The 23,248-nt window shown below is 43.6% G+C and overlaps 3 protein-coding genes across 3 annotated transcripts; 1 reads left to right on the top strand and 2 right to left on the bottom strand.

Moving 5' to 3' along the window:
• Positions 1–2,165: 2,165 nt before the first annotated feature.
• On the bottom strand, positions 2,166–4,190 carry nono (non-POU domain containing, octamer-binding). Its single transcript, XM_062383256.1, has one exon. It carries the CDS (start codon positions 4,058–4,060, stop codon positions 2,744–2,746), a length of 1,317 nt encoding a protein of 438 aa, XP_062239240.1. The 5' UTR covers positions 4,061–4,190; the 3' UTR covers positions 2,166–2,743.
• A 161-nt stretch (positions 4,191–4,351) lies between these two features.
• Positions 4,352–7,513, top strand: pold2 (polymerase (DNA directed), delta 2, regulatory subunit). Its single transcript, XM_062383241.1, has 11 exons — positions 4,352–4,579; positions 4,765–4,997; positions 5,079–5,200; positions 5,283–5,406; positions 5,498–5,612; positions 5,696–5,894; positions 5,977–6,057; positions 6,467–6,624; positions 6,730–6,857; positions 6,953–7,054; positions 7,212–7,513. Exons 2-11 carry the CDS (start codon positions 4,772–4,774, stop codon positions 7,370–7,372), a joined length of 1,416 nt encoding a protein of 471 aa, XP_062239225.1. The 5' UTR covers positions 4,352–4,579; positions 4,765–4,771; the 3' UTR covers positions 7,373–7,513.
• Positions 7,514–7,673: 160 nt separating this feature from the next.
• Positions 7,674–22,741, bottom strand: aebp1b (AE binding protein 1b). Its single transcript, XM_062383229.1, has 22 exons — positions 21,892–22,741; positions 19,779–19,949; positions 19,636–19,692; positions 18,276–18,803; positions 16,801–16,875; positions 16,206–16,271; positions 15,842–15,925; positions 13,917–13,988; positions 13,689–13,798; positions 12,850–12,989; positions 12,657–12,741; positions 12,417–12,561; positions 12,241–12,329; positions 11,851–11,974; positions 11,362–11,558; positions 11,094–11,270; positions 10,787–10,950; positions 10,120–10,655; positions 9,878–10,017; positions 8,878–8,977; positions 8,613–8,779; positions 7,674–8,526 (listed from the first exon to the last, which is right to left on the bottom strand). Exons 1-22 carry the CDS (start codon positions 22,139–22,141, stop codon positions 8,158–8,160), a joined length of 3,846 nt encoding a protein of 1,281 aa, XP_062239213.1. The 5' UTR covers positions 22,142–22,741; the 3' UTR covers positions 7,674–8,157.
• Positions 22,742–23,248: the final 507 nt, after the last annotated feature.

Raw genomic sequence — 23,248 nt, 5'->3', positions numbered from 1 at the left:
ATCAATTTTTTCCCCCCATCAATTGACTGACTTTTTCTATAATTTCATTCAGTGAATAAAGAATTGCAGTTTTATAATTTTTATTACTGGAAACACTTAATATTTCAACTACACTATATTCATATGTATATAAATCGGGTATGTACATGGTATAATCAGATTAGTTGCAGCATTACATGAATAATTATAATCATAATCATAATAATAATGATAACCATTATTATAACTGTATATTTAAGTAATCATTTTTGTTTTTGTACTCATTGGACAGAAATGTGATAAATCAAATGTACATTAATACTGCTTATCAGTGTCTCTTGTCAAAGTTTATTTAGTTTGACATGAATATTATTTATTAATGCGTGCAAGCTTTTAAATATTATTCAATTGTAATTAAAGAAATATGCAAGTTAAATCTATCAAATCGTCCCGTTAGACAGACTTAGATTCACGATTAATAGAAAAAAGTCACAGCTTTCACAAACAGAGCTGTGGGAAAATATCTTGCCGTCTGTCCTCCAAGGTACAGAGTGTTTAAAAAGTATCTGTAAACTTTCACCGAAGTCAACTCCAGATAGCTCACACTTTCCCCCCTTTATGACATTGACAACCATTATCTATTGTGCAGGCTGGATGCTGGAGAAAGCTGGTTATCTTGACTTTTTGGACTCCGGGTGAAGGGTAGTTTCCTTGAAAGATCTTAGCTATCAGCTGAAAACTGGCTCAGAGGATAAAACCCCTCTTTGTGATGGAGATACCGGGATCCTCAAATCTCTGCAATGATCATCGCCCTCTCAGATAACAGTGAGGGGAACAAATCACTTGAGAACATATAGCTTGACATTCAAGGTGATCACCTACAAGGGCCTTAATACTATGGTACCATCATACCTTAAAGAGCTCATAGTCCCATATCACCCCACTAGAGCACTGCGCTCCCAGAACTCAGGCTTACTTGTCGTCCCTAAAGTCCCTAAAAGCAGAGTAGGAGCCAGAGCTTTCAGCCATCAAGCTCCTCTCCTGTGGAGTCATCTCCCACTTTCAGTTTGGGATTTCAACACATTCCTGCCTTTATTATATATATCTGTATAGAGATTCATACATAAATGACATGTATATTTTATGATTCATTTCAATGTTATTTAAATCTAAATTAAAAACCCACCTTTTTAGTCTGGCTGTCATCTAAAGAGGAATTCTATTTCCTGGTTCGGTTGAAACACGCCCCATAATCACAGCCCAATGGAGCGGTATCAGACTCACATTCTGACTAGAATTGTGAGTATAACAACGTCAGGCTAGTGTTTTATCATTTCTTGAAGATTTATTGTATATTTGTACTGTTGTTAATTTATTTTACAAAAATGTATGTATATTAAAAATATTAAATTATCTTATCTGCTTTTATTGTTGTGTTTTCTATTATGGATCGCTTTGGTATGTATTAGTCTCTCAATCTGTATGTTTTTAATTTATATTTAATAATATGACTTACTAAGTTATGTAAAGCACTCTGAAATGCATTTGATTGGTTTAAAAGGTGCTACATAAATGAAGTTTGAATGATCGATGGTTGAAAGAGCTACACATGAAATTCTGGCTTTTATCAATATAATTTATCATTTGACACAACAGATTTTTTTCTGGCTGAGAACCTGTTCATTAAACCAGAAACAAAGAAGAAAAAACACTGTCTGAATCAGATCAGTATTATATCACCTCAACCCCCATAGCTAGTTATATCAATCTTGACATATATAGGACACTGTGTTGATATATGCAGTGGTTGTTTTCACTTTGCAGGTATGCAGGTATCAGTGTTACTTTACATTGTGTGGGCTTTATTCTCATTCATCGATCCTCTCTGCTTTCCTGGTGAATGAGTCACCAAAAATCGGTCTTGTTTGGCAAGTGTTGGATTAGAGCTGCTCTCTTCCGGTTAATAATATAACGTATAAAACAAACCTGCAGCGTACTCGGATTTGTAACTGTATGGCCAACTGACCCTTTCCACTGAAGACTCACAACAGCTAATAAAGCATTAGATTATGCACATGAATTATAAACTCAATATTACTCAATGCATAATTGTTAACTTAACAGACTGACTAGTTAACCTTATTAGCAGCTATGTTGAAAAGCCAAGTATGAACTACAACTTCACGCAAGATGCTTGTTTAGTTTATTTTTCGCTTTCATTCACTTTGCAACATGTGGAGTCTGTGAAGCAGGTTTCAGGTCAATACCAGGGAGGTGATTCATACTCTGATCTCTGCCAAAAACACAAATGGGAGCAATGATTAGACACTGCATGAAGGGTCATGTTGACATTGTATGCGCCTCACAGAGATAAAACTGTCTTGATGTAGCCAGTTTAGTGACTGAGAGTGAGCTTGTTAAGGTGGTAAAACATACAGCCCATCACTGCAAAGATCTGTAAGGTCAATTCTGAATAAATCAAAAAATCTTAGGGAATCATGGTTTTATTCCAGAAAAGTCAACATATCTAGGACAAAAACATTTCCTATCCCTATGAAAAATACAACATTTTTTGGGGGAAAGCAAAACATGTGGCTCATTTGGACAGCTTTGATATTTTAGTACTAAAAAATAATTCAAAAGTAAACATAAAACATAAAAAAAGGGGGAAAAAATACATGCAACAGTTTTCAAAGTTCATTTAAGGTTCGCTACCCGAACTTTAAAAAAGAGTGAGTATGAAAATGGAACAGAAAAATAGAATTCAAAATCTGCGTTGCTTATTAGGTCCAAAGTCTCCAGGCCCAGGGAGGCCTCTGGGGAAGCCGCCCTGACCTCCTCCGGGCATGTTGTTGTTTCCTTGCCCCTGCATCAATGGAGCATTCTCAGCAGGCATGCCAGGAGTACCTGCAGGACCAGAACTACCACCCAGAGAGTTTCTGTTCATCCCATGACCAGCCATGTGCATCCTCATGTCTTGCTCCCTGTTTTCAGGGAAGTTGCCTCTGAAGCCCTCCTGCTGCCTCTTCATCATCTCCTCGTTGCGCATCCTCATTTCCTCCTCTCTCCTCCGGTGCTCCTCTTCCTGCCGCAGCTCGGCCTGTTTTCTCTTCAGCACCTCCTGACTGTGGAGCTCCTCCATCCTCCGCAGCTCCTCCTGGCGCCTCAGCAGGTCCTGCCTCATCAGCATCACCTGATGCTCATGTCTGGCCGCGTCCATCTCGACCTCCAGCTTCTCCTGAGCCTCTTTCATGTTGCGGTCCACCATATCATACTGCTGCTTCTCCATCTCCATCAGGGCCTTCCAGCGCATGGCATACTCGAACTCGAAGGAGCCCGGCTGGGCAAATCGAGGAGGCTGCTCACGCTCTTTGTGATACTGCTGGTTTTTGTTGATAATCTTCTCTGATAGTCCCTCCTCTTCATCAAGCTGCTCCATGGGTTCCACTGTGATGGGGCGAGGGAAGGCCGTGAGAACATAGGCACCATCGTTGCACTTATCTAGAGCTTTTCTTGCAGCTGGCTTTGAGGTGTACTCCACAATCCCCTTCCCCGTGGGCCTCCCCCGGTCATCCACTATGACCACCGCCCTCTCGATCTGACCAAACACAGCGAAGGCCTCCTCCAGCAGTTCGTTGGACACAAACTCTGGCAGATTCTTCACAGACAGAGCAGCCCCGTGGGTCGCAAACCTCACCCGTATGGGCCTGCCTCTGAACTGGGTATCGTCCAGCTCGGCTCTGGCGATCTCTGCGATGATCCTGGTCTCCAGCCGAATGAAGCCGAAGCCTCTGTCCTTGTTGACGAAGATCTCGCTGGCCTTGCCGTACTTGTTGAAGAGCTTCTCGATGTCCTCCTCGGTGACTCCGGTCGGGAGGTTGCCCACAAACAGCCTGCTGCGCTGGGTAAAGGTCTTCTCTCCCGGCTTTCTGAAGCTCTGCATGTCCAGGGTGAAGGCCTCATTGGGGCTGGAATGGTCGCTGTGATCCGGCTGCTGGCCATTGGTGTTCCCCCCGGGTTTCTTTTGCTCTCCCGGGCGGTTGGGGCCGTGGTTGTGCTGAGGGCCTTTGTTTCCCTGCATCGTGTAGCCGAATTTAAACCCGAGTGGAAGAAATGCTCGAGGAAAAGCACGCAGACTCTCGGTGGACGGTGGCGCACAAAGAGCAGCGAAAATGGCGAGCCTGCTTGCTGCCGCGACGCTATTGTGACATCATCTCAGCGCGCCGAGAGAATCAAAAAGTCGTGACCTCACATCTGTGCGACCGAGCGAGAAAATCAAAAAATCTTCACTGCTCTCTTCTTAAAGTGGAGTGTTATATTTTATGTATCATTTTAATCCAGCTTGTTTTCGTTCCAGTTTTTGCTGAGTTGGGTTTTTGTGTCACAGGCGGAGTTACGCACTGAAAAATCTGAGCTTATTTTGTTCTCGCGAGAGTTCGAGTACATCTTGAAAAAAAAACGGCGATGTTGAGCGGATGATTTCGCGGGAAGTGACACTTTCGCTCCCAGGGAAGGAAGACAATATAAACATAAATACAGTATAACCGCATAGCTGAATTCACACGGACAACAGCGGCAGTTTGACTTTCCTTCTTCCAAGGTGAGATCGTTAAATCTGTTTCATTGGTGGTGTTCCTAAAAAACAGTCGACATGTTTTGAAGGAGCTCATGCGGCTGTCACCTAGTCTGTTAAATCCCCTTTATAAATAAACATGGTAGTCCTGAGGTGTGCGTGTACTGGTGAAAGGTAGGTGACCACTAACCTCTCCGCTGGGTGTGCCTCAGGACGGTCATGTTCTCCGACCTGAGCGCCCAGAAGGAGGGCTCCTCTCTGCTCTGCCGCCCTGCCTCCGAGGACCAGGGGCCGGTGTTCGAGCGGTCCTCTCTGGTCTTCACTCCATGCTCCGAGCGCTTCATAGTCGGGGAGAGAAGCTTCAGTCGCCAGTATGCTCACATCTACGCAGCTCGACTCATGGAGATGAGGCCCCTGCTGTCAGAGAGAGCCCAGCAGAAATGGGGTAAGCCCTGCACATTTTCTTGTCTACATCTTGGTGGTTGTTCTGTTATCATATCCATGTAACTTGTTTGTCTTTCTCCAGGATCCAACGTGCTCATAAGAAATCTGTGTGATCTTCAGATGGGGGAACAGTGTTGCATTGTGGGCACCGTGTTCAAGCGCATGGAGCTGCAGCCATCTATCCTTAAAGAGATCAGTGAGGAGGTAGGCAGATATGCTAAATTCACCATCAATGAAATGACCTCTGTCGTGTGCACCATCTCAGTGTTTTCCTTTTCTTTTGCAGCACAACCTGCTGCCCCAGCCTGCACGAGCCAAATTCATCAGTGAAACAGATGAGTTGATATTGGAAGACGAGCTCCAGAGAATTAAGCTCGAGGGCAAAATCGACAGAGACAAGTGTGTCACAGGTCAGCGTCTTGTGTCCAGGACATCACATGACGACGAGATCTGGGACATATCTATTGTATGCCATCGTGTGTTTTCTGTTCTCTCTCTTAGGTAGCATTATTGCTATATATGGAGCTGAGAAGAATGATGGGAAGTTCACAGTTGAGGACTTTTGCACAGCTGATCTCCCTTTGCAGACAACAAGGCCTGTACTCAGCTCAGACAGGTAAAAAACAAACACACACACACACACAAGTCAAATCCCAGTGTTATGTGAAAATGAATTCTATTGGTCTGGTCTGTTTTCAGGTTTGTGCTCCTGGCCTCAGGACTGGGTCTTGGCAGTATTCATGCCGACAGTATGCTGGGGCTTCAGCTGCTGGTTGACATGGTAACTGGTCAGCTCGGTGACCAGGGGGAGCAGAGCGGGGCAGCAACCATTTCCAGGGTCCTACTGGCTGGAAACCTCCTGAGCCAAAGCACCCAGGACAAGGATGCATCAACCAGGGTAACTCAAAGTCATTTATCCTGGACATACATTTGTTTGCATCTATAGCGTTACTGTATTTTACCGTCCATCTGTTTTACAGCCCAAATACCTCACCAAGAAGACTCAGGCTAGCAGTGTGGATGCCATCCGTCTGCTGGATGAGCTACTGCTTCAGCTCGTAGTGAGTCTACATCTTCTCTGTCTGCCTCTGTTCAGTTAAGCTCAAAGGACAAAACATTTCTGACGCCTACTATGGTTGTGCAGAGATGATCATTTAACCATTAATGTATCATTTGTAGAATTAATAGAAAATGTCCTTTGCATACACACCACTCTCTGCTGTTAGTTTGTTTATCAGTTACAAACAAAGTGGAGGAAATAGTATGCAGACTGATGGAAAGTTTCTTTGTCTTCTTGTTTTTCATTTTTAATGGTTATGTATAAAATGTTCAGCCCTAATACCAAGAACATTAACCAGCGCCAACTATCAGTTTTTGGCAGAAATGTTGACTTCATTAGTTAAGTTATAGTACCATGAAGGTTATATTATGGGCTCTAATGTTGTGTGCCACTGCCTCGTGCCTTCCTAGGCCTCTGTTCCAGTGGATGTAATGCCGGGCCAATATGACCCCACCAACTACACCCTCCCACAGCAGCCACTACATCGCTGCATGTTCCCCCTGTCCTCAGTTTACCCCACGCTACAGCTAGCATCCAATCCATACCAGGCCAAAATTGATGGAATTAGGTGAGTTCTACTGAACAGCTGCGCCTTTGTCCATCTTGCATTTAAAGTTTTATTTAAAATTGGTGTGACATGTTTAGGAGCCTATTCGTGTTTCTTTCCACTTAGGTTCCTGGGCACATCGGGTCAGAATGTCTGTGACATTCAGAGGTACAGCAGCATGGACAGTCACCTGGAAATACTGGAGGAGACGCTAAGATTCAGACACCTGGCCCCTACGGCACCTGATACTCTCGGTAAGTCCGAGAAGTGGATGCAGAATAAAAAACACAACATTCTGTCCGATATGTTATTATATCCTTCAAACTGTTTTCTGTACATTTTGTCTCAGGTTGTTTCCCATTTTACAAGAAAGACCCTTTCATCTTGGAAGAGTGTCCCCATGTTTACTTCAGTGGCAACGCCCCAAGCTATGGATCCAAGCTCATCAAAGGTCAGTGTTTGACCTGTTCATCTATACTTTAGAGCATGTTGGACGATCAACATGGTCTGTATTTACACACAAAATGGACAGAATATTAACATTACTATCAGTCATATTTCATTTGAATTGTTTCCCTGTCTTATGTTGTTGTGTTGGTAATCCCCAGGTGCGGATGGCCAGGAAGTCCTTTTGGTTACTGTCCCAGACTTCAGCAGCACCCAAACTGTGTGCCTGGTCAATCTGCGCACTCTGGAATGTGAGCCAGTCAGCTTCTCCGCCTTCTCCGCTGATGACGATGAGGAAAGTGAGATGAACATCAGTCACTGAGGAGGGTCCATATCCACACACACAGTACAGCTAACTGAGACTGAGACCTTAAGACACTATTTGCGAACAGGCAGACTCAGTTTTCTTGACTAGAGGCTAATCAATTCCACATGTGGGCAATAGTGACGTCCAGTGCTTAACTGGTGCTGTTGAGTATCATAAAGGTGAATGAATTCCTATTGAAATTGTCTCATGAGGTTGCTTTTAATGTTTCCTTTTGAGGAGATTATTTTTCATAAGTTTCTAAAAGGCAAACAGAAATCACTGTTCACACATGTGCTGAATAAGGAGAACACAAGCATTTTGTATAAACAAGCCTTTATTTGAAAAATCACTCTTCTAACCATCTGTATCTGAAGACACATGATAGAAGACCCTTCCCCCGCTCCCCTCCCTCTTTACCTTTTAGCAAGTGTTCATAATGTAAAAAATATTTCTGCCATGGAGGAAGATACTGTAAATAACTGAAAACTAAAAGTGAAATTAATACAATGTCATGAATTTGTTTAATGTGCACCCACAATAAACTTTTCTTTATTAAAAAACAAGTGAATAATGAGTCAGGAAAAATGCAGTTTGAACTTTTAACGGTGAATGTCTGTGAAGAGGCATTGCTTCAAGTGTTAAGTAATAGATACGCTATCTTTATACAATTAATAGAGTTAATATTCTCTAAATTCCCATTGCTCTGTTGATTCTTCCTCAACCTGCTTGGAGAACAACATGGCAGTGAGAACTACAAGTGGGAAACAGTTGTGTATAGAAACAGGCAGTGTGTGTTTGGTTTAATAGTCATCAATTTTGTACTCGTAGTTATAATCCAGGATGGAGTCTGTGAACCCCCCGGGCGTTGAGGATTGTCCCTCCATTGTGTTCCACGATTCGTACCAGGATGTGGTGGTCTCTGGCGTTGTGGGAACTGTGGTTGTTGTTGTTGGGGGTAACGTTGTCGCTGTTGTAGTCGATCTGAGTTTCATTAGTCTCAGTTGTCGAAGGCGACGGATACGAGCTATTTTGAGCCTCCTTCGCCGCTCAGCCGAATTCCCAGTGTTGCTATCGACCGCACGATTGTTGTTATTGCTAACTGGAGTATAATGTGATCTGCTGTTGCTGTAGCTGAGTCGTATTGGCTTGTTGCCATGGAGGGCCATGATCTGCAGTGAAACGAAGAAATTGCTTCATCAAGTACACGGTTGATATGTATTGAGGGGTTGGTCGGATCAGGGGGGACATGTCTTACCTGTTTAATGCGGTCCCAGTTGGACTTGGCCAGGTTGAAGCTGCATGCGGTTGCTCCTGACTGGTAACCCACCACGCAGAGTTTGGTCACAGAGGAGAAGCCCTCAGCTCGAGCTGTCACACGGTACTCCCCTGGGTTCAACAGCCTCCAGTAGTCTCCAGTTGAAGCTACAACATCATAGACGGGACACAACATTTAGTTTTCAGCACGGAGGGTCTGTATTCTGACTCGGGCGGAGGAATAGAGAGGAAGTTTTTCACCAGACCTGTAGTGACATCATGGTTTATCCCCTCTACAGACACAGTGGCGTTTGCCACGGGGTTCCCTTGCTGGTCCTTCACAATGCCCCTGATGCCACGATGCACCTAGATAGAGGAGGGGGGAAATGAGTCATGCTACTAGTAGAGATGAAATGGTGTGATCATTATGATCATGGTGACAAATTATTGCAGTATTGTTAAAATGTGCTGAAAGTTTAGAAAAAGCATTGATACACAAACGGAAGTAATGTCACCAAGTTTTATATTAAAATGTATGTTGTCAGTAAGAATAATAATATAGCACCAAGACCATATCAAATGTGCAGCATTAACATTGTAGAACGAAGGCAATAAAGAAGCTTTTTGTTTTTGAAAGAACTTTGTGATGTAGGTTTGAATGAAACCGTAAATAAATAGATAAAATGTGCATTAAAAAGCGATGCAACCATTATGAACAAAATATGTACATCTTAGAACAATACAGCCATGTGTAAACAAATCCAATCTCAGATATTGATTACATAAAATAACACAAACCAAGCACAGTGGAGGCGAGAAGGTTGGCAAATTGTTACAAACATTGACCCCAAATGTCTGAGGGCCAGGACAAATGATCAGTTTCTTAAACCCATGCAATTTACTGAGGATGCCAGCAGTTGCTACCTATGGCCAGAGCTTTAACAGCTCATTCTATTACATTACAGCACCAACCAAATCACCGCAGTGATCACGGTCATTCAAGATTGAAATGGTACAATTAACCATCATGAATTTTACCAAGGTACACTGTGAAAACCAATAACAAATTCATCCCCAGCCACTTGATATTAAAGGGCTTGGTTGGTATATTGAGCTGGTCAGGTTGTTGTAATTGGCCGTCCACATTAGCCAGATACAACCCACGCTTATTATGTGTTGCTCAAAGCAAACATGAAAAGATCTTTAAAAGCACTCTTAAGTACATACTAGATGTAAGCAGTCTGTATGTGAATGTGTGAGACTGACCTGCTCCATGAAGATTAGCATGGCTTCTCTGTTCTTATCCCACTCGTACATTAAGTCACTCTGATGGGGGAACTTATCACAGCCCAGGAATATGGACAACTCAAAACAGTTGGTGTGGAGATAGCTGAAGTCATTCATACCTGGAGAGATGCACAAGCACAAGCATTAACCTCACAGCTCGCAATGCACACATTGTCCACGAGGGTGTGCTGTAACCACATTCAGAGAGTGTGTCTACTCACTGCCTGTGATTGGCTTCCATTTGGCCCGGTTCACCATGCCCTGCCCACCTCCAGCATTGTCTCCCTGGCAGGAGCCGTGGTAGGTGTGGGTCATGGTCAGGTGAGTGGAGGCGTAGGAGACAGCCAGCCACCTGAAGAGGGACTCGTCTGCAATCGCCCGGACCTCTTCCTCAGGCTCGGAGTACTGGTAGCCCGCGCTTCTTCCTCTGTCATCTTCCTCTTCCTCTCTGCGCTCGAAACCTTGGTTGTTGTCGTAGCCGTGGTCATAGCCGTGGTCGTAGCCGTGGTTGTCATACCCACGGTCATGACCTTGATCGTATCCACGGTCATGACCTTGATCGTAACCACGGTCGTATCCATGCTCGTACCCACGGTCATCATACCCACGGTCTTGACCATGGTCATACCCGTGAGCCCTCTGTTCCTCCTCTGGCTCTGGCTCTGGCTCTGCATATCCCCTACTTCTCCAGTCTTCCTCTGGCTCCTCTTGGTAACCCCTTCCCCACTCTGTCGCATCAAAACCTTCCTCCTCATACCTGTAAGAAATGATTTGTAGTTGAATAATGTATCTTGATTGTAACTGCAGCAGGAGAAAGACAAAGGGAAAATTATAGTTTTTGAAATAAACGTGTGTAAAACAGGAAAACAAGCAGGGAGTAGGTCTTACTGTCTCTTCTTGCGGCTGTGGGCTTGCTGGCTCTGGACAGGCTTGTTGAGACGTAAGCTGTCATAAGGATAGGCCACAATTCTCTCCCCGCCCTGGAAGTTCGCACCCAACACAAATGGATGTTTTTTCATCCAGGAGATTATGGCCCTGGTTTCCACTGCAATCTGGAACAATAAACAGGAAGGTCAGGATCGGGGTGGAAGGAAACCCCAGCACAGTATACTTACAACTGGTGACAGGTCGCCTTAGCTGAAAGTTTTAATCCTCAGCATTTATGATTGGTGAGTTGTGATTCCCTCGTCCTTACCGAGGTGTTGGTCTCGAAGCCATCTGGTATGGGCACATGATGGTTGGGCGTGAGCTTTGGCACCATTCCCTTATCTTCAGCATCCCACAGGATTCCGTTCAGGTCAGGGAAGTTCTGGAAGATGTCAAAGCCATCCTCAGTGAAGTGTCCGGTGGTGACGCCACTCAGCTCCGACCCCTGCAAATCCAGAAATTGTATGAAGGAATCATTTCTTTCTGTTTTATCTTGGTTTGCTGCTTAATGGCAAACTTGAATTTTTTCAACCAACCGCTTCGAAAGCTTCGTTCTGTCCGTCAGGGTTGAGCGAGGGCACCAGGTGGATGCGTATTCCCTCCACCAGCCGCTGGACTCTGGGGTTACTGTCTTTGTACTCTTTGCACAGATACTGCATGAGAAGAAGAAGCAGCTCGCGACCTGTCGCCTCGTTTCCATGGAGGCCTGCTGTGAAGCGGAATTCCGGCTCACCTGCGCAGACAGACAGACACGATTGTAGCTGTTTGTCTGTTAACCATACTCTTCATACTTCCACCTGGTGTTTATTAGGATTAACTGGAATCATGGCTGGTGCCAAGACACAACATTACAGTTTTTCCACCAATAAGAATTTTGTGTTAGAGAGTCTGAAAGAAACGGCCGGTTGTGCATCTGCTTTGAAAGAAGGCTTTTATTTTGGTATTGTGCATGCATGATAAAAATAGATAATAATCAACAAATCTGATAAATTGCCTGTTTCATGGTCCTGTAAACACATTCCCACCTATTTCGTGCTCTGTGGGGTTGCCAGAGATGACGATGGCCATGATTTCCAGTCCCTTGGAGCTGCGGCCCAGGCTGTAGATGCTGGTGATGTTGGGACACTCTTCATTCACTGACTTCATAAGCTGTGGGATGAAAGTAAGTATTGTCATTGTTATCATGTTAATAATGAAAGCGCTGATGATTGAAATTGTATTAGCGTATAACGGCTGTGTGGCCCTCTGGTGGTTGAAATATCTAATTGTGAAGCCTTCTGCACTGGTTTTAATGAGTTAATATTTAAGTGGATTAAAGAAGATCTCCGGGATCAGTGTATTTTCATTTAGTCGAAGGATTTCATGTGTAATTTAATCCGCTGTTGGACATTAAGGGGCCGTGCAGGGATACTCACTGCAACCATTTCTGAGTAGCTGTGATGTCTGAACTCCAAGTAATCCACTGGAGTCACTTCATTTTGCCTGATCTTTACATCAGCTGGATCTGTGAGGCAGAGGGGAACAAAACACTTTATTAGTTGTGTGTGTTTAATTGTGTGCGTGCATGTATTGGTGGGTTTACGAAGCTCACCAAGCTTTGGGCAGCCCAGGACCTCAAGCCTCATACACAGAGAGCCGTTCCAGCTCTGAGGGATGATCCGGATGTAGCGGGCCACCACAGGCTGTGCCAGCTGGTTCATCACTGGAGTGTCCTTATCGCTATTTGCAAAGAACAGCTGGAACGACAATGTGCAGACCGGAGGGAAGCAAGTCAGGGAGGGAAAGATTGCACATGGTGCACAGGGAAGTGAGAAGATTTCAGGTAACTCACCCAGTCGGCGTATCCATCATGAATGGTGGTCCATTCTCTGCTGTCATTGCTGAACGCTAGGAAGTATGATGTCACATAGTCACTCCTGCAACAAGACAAGATGCAGCAACAAGATGAATTCAGGAAAGGAAGATAAAGTGTGTGTGTGCAGTGTGTTGTGTATGTGTGTGCAGTGTGTGTGTGTGTGTCTCACTCATTCCGGGAGTCTCGTCCCTGAGTGATGACTCCAGTGAACTCTGTGTCCTTGCGAGCATCGATCTCAAACCAGTGGATTCGGTCCTCTGAGTTTGCACACCATGCTCCACCTCTCATGTTGTCTTCATCATCAGAGCCCTAAGAACCACAGAGGCCAGAAGACCTGCTGGTTACTTTTGACTAACCCAAACTCCATTTCTATTTTTTAGCAAATACATACCCGGCACACAGGAAAGCTTGGAGTTAAAACCAAAAAACTGCAGTAATAAGCAGTAGTGCTAAAATGGATTGTGGGGGCATATACAGATATTAGGGAGAAAAACATTTCCGATGCTAGTACCAGCCAATATTTATATTAAACAAGTGTCAATGATTCCAAAGATGTTGTTATCAAACTCTTATGCCAAAGAAAATACATTTAATGATTAACGTTATTTTGAATAAGCATCCTAGATAAGATAAAACGCAATACAACAAAATATATGGAACTTTTTATTCCATAAAACATAAATACGAATTTCTCTGTCTATTTTTGTGTGTAAAATAAAAGTTTTCATATCCGCAAGCTAAAACTGATATATCTGTGGGTATCTAATAGGCAGAGTAAGACTTATTATAACTAAGCTGCTAAAATGATTATTATATACTACAAAGATCACTGAGCATAAGTTACCAAAGCAGCTTCTGGAAGTGACTCAGTAATTATATATATATATATATATAATTGTGGTAGGTAACTGGTGTTTATATCAATGTATTGCAGTATGACAGTTGAAATGAGTATATATATATATACAGTATATACTGTACATGTTGAGTCCTGCCCTGATCATGTACCTGCATGTTGAGTCGTGCTCTGGAAGGTCCAAAACTATACTCAGACATAGAGGAGGCTAAAAGCTGGTCTGGCTCGATCCTGTGGGACTCCAGCCCCAGTGGAGGACACTCTGCCACGTACACACACACACAAGAGAGATACAAAAATATGTTATTTGCATTAGCAAAGCTTCTGTAATGTAGATTTAGTTTTAATGTCATTTAGATTTGAGCAGACGTTTGACTCACTCTTAGGCTCTTTGTAGACACGTGGTCTGTTCCTGGCCCGCTCCTCGGCCTCCTTCAGCTTCTGCAATCTCTCTGGTAGATGTCAGAAAAAAAATGCCTTGATGCAAAATGCACCGACTTGGCGGAATATTTGCACTCTCTGACCAGAAATGATCCAGGAACTCATAATGTTTTTCACTACATTTGCCAACAATCTGCAAAAACTTAGAGGCCGTACAAAAAAAGAAGAAAAGAAAATCCCAGATGTTGTGATTTCCTTCCCAGTCTCTGAGTGTGCTCTGATCAAACTCAGATCATCCTCACACAGAGAGTTTACTATCGAAGAGAAATCCCATTTATCACCTTCATTATTCGTATTCTGACAGTGACCTGCAGTGCTGGGAGTACAGCTGCCAGAAGGCTTACCGACAGTAGGAGTGTAAAACATGTTGTAAGTCACTGATTGTACACACAAGCACAAGCAGACATACACGTGCATGCATTAACATAAGGATACATGTGGGTGCAGAGACATATCTGTGTTTGTTATTAATAGTCCATGAAGCGTTAGGTCTGTCCCACTATCAAATTGTCACATGTGTGAGGGCTCTCACAGACTGTGAATCCTTTATGCACACTTTCCTTGAGTCGGCATTTCCACAGGGTTTGTCAAAGGGAGTTACCCACAGTTCATAGCGTTGTGACGCGGGTAAAAAAAATGAAACAGCAATGTAATAGTAATCAAACAAGCATGGAAGGAGTAACCAATCCTAACATTGACGTTACAGTAAATTTAAGTATAAACACACAGCTATGTGCTGATTCATAGCCAGAATTTGTGTAGTTGCTTGTCATATTGATTTTTTATTTTTGCATAATGATGCTTTTTTGGCCTCTCGTCAACTTGAGAGTCTGAAACATGAACTCTCTGTGGCTAATAGCAGTGATATTGTACAAATGTTCAAAGTCTACCTTTCTTTTTCTGTTTTTTTTTTACATATTTATATACTTTCATTTTTGTAAATTTTGTAACTAATGCTAATTCACAAATACTACATCATATTGCTTGTACGTGTAATCCACTTGGCAGTAAACCCTGATTCTGATTGTGAACATGATACCAGGCAGTCGGTTCCTTAAGCCCCTTGGCTGAGAACAAAGTAAACAGCGTAATACCAAAATGTCTTAAACCTGTCACAGTAACGTATTATTGAGCAATGTGCAGCTGTCCCGTTCCTGTTTATATAATTTGAATCCCTCTCTGCCTCTAACATGAGATAAGTCGGTGAGGGTTCAGAGCTTCGGTCCTGAGGGGGAACATTGGGATTCAGCCTCAGAAACGTCTAATCTTTTGCTCCAAGTGAGCTCCACCTTGAACCCATATGTCAGTGAAGCGTGCACACAGCATGTGCCCTACTGACACGGTACTGACACGGTACTGACACTCGTGTATATCATCGGCTCAGGGCTCGACCTCTCAACTACCGGCTAACATCTCTGCTCACAGCCGCCACAAAAAAGAGCTCAATGTGATGTGGAAACAAAACTACAACATCACCCGTCTCTCTTTCTTCATCACTCTCTCTAATCCCCTACATGCGTATCATTGTCAGCTCACCTCGCCCTCTCACCCTCTTTGCTCACAAGAGATTTCTCAACTTCATAAAGACTCAATCTCCAATTTGGCTTTGGAAGAATGAGCGTTTGTTCCCGTCACGCAAATCAAGGTAAGCAACAAAAGGCTCGCTGTTGGAAATCACATCTGCATTCTCTTCCAAACAGAAATGTGATCCAAGGGAGTGATCACCTCTGAGCTGTCCTCTACTTTGGCTGCTGAGGTCAGGGGTCACGTTCGTTCATTGCTTTTGCAACGACCTCATCGCATGTCGCCGGACGCGTTTGGTGTTATGTAAGTAAAGAGAGGATCCACATCTGGGTTCTCTTACCTCTCTCTTCCCTCTCTCTCTCCTTCTTTGCTCTCTCTCTCTCCTTCGCCACCCATTTATCGTCTGTCTCGTCCTCTTTTTTCCCTGAGGAAGGAAAATTAGAAAACCACAGTTTTATAGTGATATCTATTAACACAGCGACCCCATGCACAGCAGTGTATAAGCATTCTGTCTGGGTTTTTTTAGGCCATTACGAGCCACAAACAGTAAATCTGGAAGGTTGTTGACCCGGCTGCTGTTTATTCCTTTTCCTTGCTGTTTGCTTTGTTGACAGACGCTTCAATGGAGCCTAAACAGTAGATCTAATGATCTCATTTAAAACATTTGCGTATGACTGTGTGTATGTGAGTGTGTTTGTGCATACTCATTCCATATTCGTCGTAGTCATCGTACCACGTCCCCTCGAAGGGGGGAGTGGCTGTGGGCTCCTCTGTGCGAAAGAAAAAAAAAAAGAAGACAATTCCTTCACGCAGGCACCACTACATCAAAAGTGAGAATTTAAGAGATTAACTGGTTTAATCTGCAGTTTTACAGGTTAGCACAGCCCTGCTTTACTCCACCACATGAAATGTAAAGTGTTTGGATGCCTCTGTAACGCCTACCATGATTAAGTTGTTAAATCTTTAATTTACATTTACAAGAATCATAACACAGTTGTGATATGATGACAGGGTTTTTTTTTTACTCCACAACAAGACTATGGAATGTTTTGTTGACTGCGTGGAACAAAGATAACCCACGCACTCCTCTCTGTAAAGTAGGTTAGTTCACAGACTCACTATAATGTTCTGCCCATGTGCTGAATCACTCATGAGTTCTCATCTGCTCTTGGCGTTAAGGCACAGAGAGAATGGACACTTCATCTGCATCTCAACATTAGATACAAATTGACTTCCCTGATTGGGAAGTTGATATGGCTTGATGGATATTAACTGGATTTCTTGAGTCAAAGCAGTTACCTGTTAGAGTTTCCACTACGATTTCAGGGCTGACCTCTTTACCGTCAGGGAATGGAAGATTGTCTGGCACCTCAACTGCAAGAGTGGAGTGGAAAGAAAAGAGAAGGTCAAACACAGTCTGAGGAGCAGGGGACTGTAAAGAAAAGAGCCTGTGATGGACCAGTGTTGATGAATCAGTGGAAATGCTGGAAGAGCAGAGGTTCAGTTCAGTATGCTGGAAACACAGGGTAATGAGAACATGTCCAGTCCGGTGCAGACGAGTGTCACCGAGCCACACAACGCACAGTTTCCAGCATCTGATTCTGCAGAAAAATGAAACGTCAACTGCTGACTTCAGGTGGTGGACGACTGGGAGAGATGGCTGCAGTCCAAAACGTTTTCAGCATGAAGGTTGCTTTAAGTAAACCACGTTATTCACCAGGTTTTAGTTATTTGGCCTTATTTAAAAAGGTTGTGGTAGTTAGAGGGCTGTATGTGTTAGATTTCAGCCAGTGGACGTCACTGAATTACATCCTGTGTAGCCATAGACACATTAAACCCTCAATAAAACTGTTTTATTGTTAAAGGGTTTTGTGCCTTGTTCTTTAAATTCAGTTTCACAGGATAAGTCAACCTCTTAACACTCGTTCTTTTCATCACGAAAACACCAATTTGTACTCCAGATAACAGATTGTTCATCTAGCATACCCCCCCCCCCCACACACACACACAAAAAAAATAAATCTCTATTTAAAATGAGAAATTTCAAACCAGTCTCTTGTTTCAACAACAGTGTGTGAGTCATAAGAATTTTTGAAGTGTGACTCATCACAAAGTTGTCTTTTGTTGTTTAGCTGTGGAGCCATTGTGGAACCTGCTGTCTACAATGTGTGTTGAAATCATGTCCAGCTGATGGTTCACCAATTGGATCAGATCAAGTGGTTGGAGTTAGGTCCATACCCACTACCCAGCATGCACTGTGTATGGGTTTGAATGCTCTAGAATGTTTCTACTAATGCGACTCATTAACTGGAAACAAAAATCAACAACTTTGCAGTAAAAACAGAAGCTGTTGACTCAACTTAATTTCTCAGGCCTGACTACTTTAGACTTTTAAGTTCCCAGACAAACATTTAGTTGTTACCTGAACTAGAAAAGTTAAGTTTAATTGTACAAACTGCACAAAAAAGTGTTGATTACCAACTTGATTACCAAGAGAGTCTTTTTTTAAGTTGGCACCCATTGTCTTTTTTCGTTGAGAATACCTTGTTAAACTGAGCTGACACAACTTGACGCTTAAGTTTAGTAAAGCCTGGATGCCTTGTGTTTTTGTTTTCTCAGCTTACGCACGTAAATCATTTTTCATTACAGCTACAATGACTCCTGGTGATTTCCCCACAGACGTAATCATAGTTTCCTCTTGTGCCCTGTAAACTGTCACCCCACAAACATCCTCAATCAAAACAAAGCAGGAAGAAACAAAGATTCAGACTTACATGTGGCATCCCAGTAATCATTTTCATCTGTCCCAGCCTTCCCATCAACCTCAGGGGCAGAGGGTGTTGGATCCACCTCTTTCCAGTTGGTATCATAGGTATCAGTCACAGGATTGTCTGGTTCTTTCTCATCTGGTGTCCAATAGTCATCGTATGCGTCAGGCGCCATAGTGGACAGCTCTTTCCCGTCAGGTTTCCAGTAGTCATCATAGATGTCGGGTGTTGGGGTGGACAGATCTTTCGCCTCTGGTTTCCAGTAGTCGTCATAGATGTCGGGTGTTGGGGTGGACGGATCTTTCGCCTCTGGTTTCCAGTAATCATCGAAGGCGTCGGGCACTGGCGTGGACGGATCTTTCTCCTCTGGTTTCCAATAGTCATCGTAGCCGTCTATCACAGGGGCGGTAGGGTCTCCCTCGTCCGGCTTCCAGTCGTCATACGGAAGGTCTGTGGTGGGAATCTCTGGCTGAGGCCTGGATGCCGTTGGCTCAGCCTCCCAGTAGTCGTCTTCCGGTTTCCAGTAATCATTGTCTGTCAGAAAAACAGATGGAAAGACTGATGGCTGCAGACAGGTTCAAATGTCTGAGAAAAAATATTTTGGAGGATGCACAACTTTATACTTAGCTTCACTAAAAATGTTTTAGATGGGAAGTGACTGAAATGTGGAACCTTAAAACAACCATTTAGGGAAGGTTAAGGAAAGGGGAAAGTTGTTTTTTCTATATTTTCCCTGAGAGGAGGGTATTTGGCACAGCAGCAACGGCTCATTTGTACATCTCATATCACAATTTATTTTATTACCTCATATCAACTCTAGTTCAGACTGAGAGACTGGTGTGTAATGATAGTTGAACCTAATGCTTCCTCCAGCCACTAGCCTCAAGCTGAGATGAGGAGTGGGCTGCAGAGGTCTGGTAAACTAACTTTTTATCGGACTCCACACCTCCAAATGCTTTTCTTTTTCATTTTCAAACTTGTGCTCTTCGTACCAGCCAACGCTGACTCAAGTGAAATCACTTCAAGCAATTAATCAGACTTGAAACAGCTCCCTCTGGAACCACATAAGGCTTTTTATACAACTATGACAGTAGCTCTCACTGAGACCCGTAAACAAAGTCTGACGTGCTACTTGGGTGGAGTCCCCCTTAAAATCCTTCATGCTTTGCCTTTTCTTTTTACTATTAATGGTGGAAATAGTTGCCCTAACTCAGCTCTAAACTATGAGATAATAAGGGGAGAGTTTTTACGTCATGGCCTGTGTCCAGATAGATTCATAATTATGCTATGCGCGGTCTTGAAAATCTGCAAACTGATCTGTTAAATGGAATCCCCCTCCCCAACCCCAAGTGTTGGTGCCACTCACCAGTATCAGGATAGGTGTAGTCTGTGTACGGCTCAGGCTCCGGCTCAGTCGGGGTGGCTGGCAGCAGCACACGACACAACACAGGGTCAGTGGCATTCATTTCAAGTCACTGTCACGGAAGTGGGTCACAGCTGTGTCCTTACCTGTTGTGGTCGGTGGTAGAGTTGTGGTCGTCTGCCTGTCCTTCTTCTTTCCCTTCTTGTCAGTTTTGGGCTTCTTGGTGGCGTTGGGGTCCTTTGGCTCCTTTTTCTTCTTCTTGTCCTTCTTCTTCTTTTTGCCTTCTTCAGGTGCTCGCCTCACTCTGCCCGCAACACCTGGACAGATGTGGAAATCAAAGGGAGGAGATATACATTTAAATTTATGTTGTTTTGTAACTGTAAGCACATACAGTACCATTCATGATCAGAATAACATTGTATTAATTAATTAATATTTAGTTTTTCCAAATTCTCACACACAAATCCCTTGTCATAGGTAGTATTAAATGTGAAGGAGCATCATCTGCAGCTTTCTTTTATTAATAGTCTGTACATTGGTTGAATCAAACAAAACATACAGTAGGTAGATAATAATGATGTAGTAGATTGTTCCATTAGGGAAAAAGCTACAAATAGTTCTACTTTCAATTCTAAGAGTACCTGCACTACTGCCTGGCATCATTTAATAAAGACCAACATGCAGGTCACGATGTGCAAATAACAATTAGACCCAAAATCATTGATCAATGAAAGTAGATTCGCATTAAGGAAAACTCAGAGGTTTGTATTTTTGTGTGTATCATTAATGATAAATGTGTTTGAACAATTTCTCTTGTGCAATGTCAAAACACAGCAGGAGGAAAATCCAGACACATTTCAGTGGTTGCTTGAGGTCCATCAGAATTCCCCCCTGAGGTCGTCTGAAGTCCTGAGTGGCTTTCATGGAAAACACTACTCTCTCTCTTTCCATTAGTTCTGCTCCATTCACCACAATCCACTTTGAATGGCACAAAACCCATCCAGATACGCAATAAATACATCACTCTCTCCTCAGCAACATGTTACCATGAAAGGCCTCAGTTGGACTTATTCTAGGGCTGCTTTGGAGTGGTATTTATTACATATGAAGTTACGTTAGAATTCAGGCTTATCTTTAAAGTGTGTTAGTCATAAAAAACCCTAATCTCGCAGCTTCGGAGTCAGCATTAATCATACAGGGTTACAGAAGCAGAGGCAGTGGAAAAGTTCTGTGTCATAAAAATCTGTGTGCAAGATGCTCCACTCAGTGTCTTCCTGTCTGGTTTGAAAAAGGCCAGAGAAAGAGAAAACCCATTGCTCCAGTCCTCCCTGCTGGGGAGACGCAGCAGTGGACAGGTGTGTGTGCGTGGACTTTCTCCTGCCTGAGCTGTCACCGACCAAATGTGTGTGTTTGTGTCTGTGTTTGCTCTTCCATGCTGTGTCGTAATTCCTCAACAGCTTTGATGTCTCGTCTGTGTAACATAACAGCAGGGCCGGTACTCGCCATATGGGTACCCTGGGCAGGACAAGGATTTGGTGCACCCCCCCCCCCCCCCCCCCCCCCCTCCCATCCCGAGCTTCCAACTTGCAGTGGTTGTAGATTTGCTCAAATACAGTACTTAAGTACAAATCCACAATTACTATTACTCTACTTGCATATTTATATTTTATTCAATTTCATTCTTGTACTGCACAAAATCGGAGACCAAATTTTTTCACCCACTACATTTGTCTGAGAACTTTAACCCTGAGGAGAACTCGTCTATAGAACTCATTGCCTATATGACCAGATAATTCATTCTTTACTTTGATGTAGTATATCAACATATTGAACCAAAAGTGAACAATATGGATCAGATGAATATATTAATGTGTAAATCCCAAAAGCTTTTAAATTACAATACTTTTTTATATAGCTTTGTTTTTTCCTCATCCTCTCCCTCAGATGAATCTAGTGTCCCTGAATGCATATCTGTTAATAAAATAGTTCAAACCGTTTCCACTACGCTGCTACACATGGATGTGTCTGTATTATCAAATAAAGATGGCCTGTATAATAAGTCACCAGTTAGATGGACCAAACAAACATTTGTATAATAGGCTATTTTGACCTAAATACGACTTTTCATGAAGGACGTTTACTTTGAATGGAGAATTTTTACATTGCTGAAACTTTTACTTGAGTAAAGTATCTGATTACTTAAAGTATGCTCTGAAAATGTGTGTATTTAGAGTTAAAATTATGATTTTCTCCACTGACCTGTCTGTTCAGCCTCCTCTGTGTCTCTTCTGGCCTTGCTGCGGCTTCCTAGTGGGTTGGGGTCCTCTGCAAGTTCCTGCTCTTTTTCTGGATCATCCAGGGACTCATTTGGCAGGTGATCCCCTGCCCTCCGGTCCCCTTCAGCCTGCCGGAGAGAAACTATCCCCCCAGCACTCTCGCCTCCTCTGGGTATCAACAGGCAGCACAGGGCCAGCAGAGCCACTGACGCCACCACAGTCTGGCTTTTCATACCTGCGGCTCTTCCGACTGCACAGTCCTTTGGTCTGGAGTTTTAAAACTTTTGTCTGTCAGCCGTCCAACGCTGAAACCACTGATTCTATGCTCCACCAGATGATATATTTCACCCTCTCTTCCTCTCTGTCCTCTCCATGTGATCCAAGCTCCTGCAGGGGAATCTCTGCTGCTCCACACGTCCCCACAACCACAGTGTCAACCAGTCACAGAATGGGCTAGACAGAGATGGAGTGGGAGGGGGGTAGGGACAGGCAGGGAGGGAAGGGAGGTGGGTTATAGAGGGAGACAGAGAGCGAGCGAGATACAGAGCAAAGCAGCAATTCAGTCCAATGAATGGACTTGGCTCCTAATTGCCCTGCAGCGACGGTCAGCTGAAATAATAAGTGTATGGCCAGAGGATCCCCTTCACCTGGCTGACGAGTCAGAACAGGTGCAAGGCTCAGACAGGAGATGGAGGAGGAGGAGGGTGAGTGATGAGGGAGGGCAGGTGAGGCCTCAGACTACAGGGCGCACACCTCCTGTATTAGAGAGAGAAGAGCCAGCTCCTTTTCGTCTGCAGCTCCCGTTGAATTCCTCGGCGGAGAGCGTTCGCCCTGCAGACTCACCAACGAGTAGAGCAGCCGGAGAGAGGAGTGACTCCCCTGGACACAGAATTCCACAAGAGGAGGAGGGGAGAGGGGCTGAAACAATTTTCCTGTGTGTGTGTGTGCCACTAATCATCATAGAGAGAGAGGTATTCAAAAGAAATGAAAACAAGAAGGAGTGGAGCATGAATTCCATTTTCAGTCAAGAGCTTGTTTCGGTTGGGAATGAATCTTTGGTGTCTGTCTCGTCTTTGTGAAGCTTTGTTGTTTTACCTTCTTTAGAAAAAACTAAGGCAGGGTAGGTGGCCATGAAGAAACACACACACACACACACACACACACACACACACACAAAGGACATTTTTTGAGCAGATGACAGAATATAATCTTATAAGATATGGTGTTTTCTTTGCCATCCCCTATCTTCCTCTTAAGAGGGGGGCCTGTCATCAGTTTATTTAGCCACAAGTTTAGTCATGTCAAACTTCTAGCTCTCCCTCGTAATCCAGAGCAGTTTA

The sequence above is a fragment of the Platichthys flesus genome, chromosome 3, assembly GCF_949316205.1.
Source record: "Platichthys flesus chromosome 3, fPlaFle2.1, whole genome shotgun sequence".
NCBI lineage: Eukaryota > Metazoa > Chordata > Actinopteri > Pleuronectiformes > Pleuronectidae > Platichthys > Platichthys flesus.
This window is presented reverse-complemented; position numbering and strand designations above follow the sequence as displayed.

Coding starts and splice junctions, on each gene's coding strand:
- nono (XM_062383256.1), bottom strand. CDS start 4,060: ATGCAGGGAAACAAAGGCCCTCAGCACAACCACGGCCCCAACCGCCCG.
- pold2 (XM_062383241.1), top strand. CDS start 4,772: ATGTTCTCCGACCTGAGCGCCCAGAAGGAGGGCTCCTCTCTGCTCTGC. Junction 5,201..5,282: donor TTAAAGAGATCAGTGAGGAG/GTAGGCAGATAT, acceptor TTTCTTTTGCAG/CACAACCTGCTGCCCCAGCC. Junction 5,895..5,976: donor ACAAGGATGCATCAACCAGG/GTAACTCAAAGT, acceptor TCTGTTTTACAG/CCCAAATACCTCACCAAGAA.
- aebp1b (XM_062383229.1), bottom strand. CDS start 22,141: ATGAAAAGCCAGACTGTGGTGGCGTCAGTGGCTCTGCTGGCCCTGTGC. Junction 16,272..16,800: donor CGTAGTGGAAACTCTAACAG/GTAACTGCTTTG, acceptor TCTTTCGCACAG/AGGAGCCCACAGCCACTCCC. Junction 8,780..8,877: donor AAACCATGATGTCACTACAG/GTCTGGTGAAAA, acceptor ATGATGTTGTAG/CTTCAACTGGAGACTACTGG.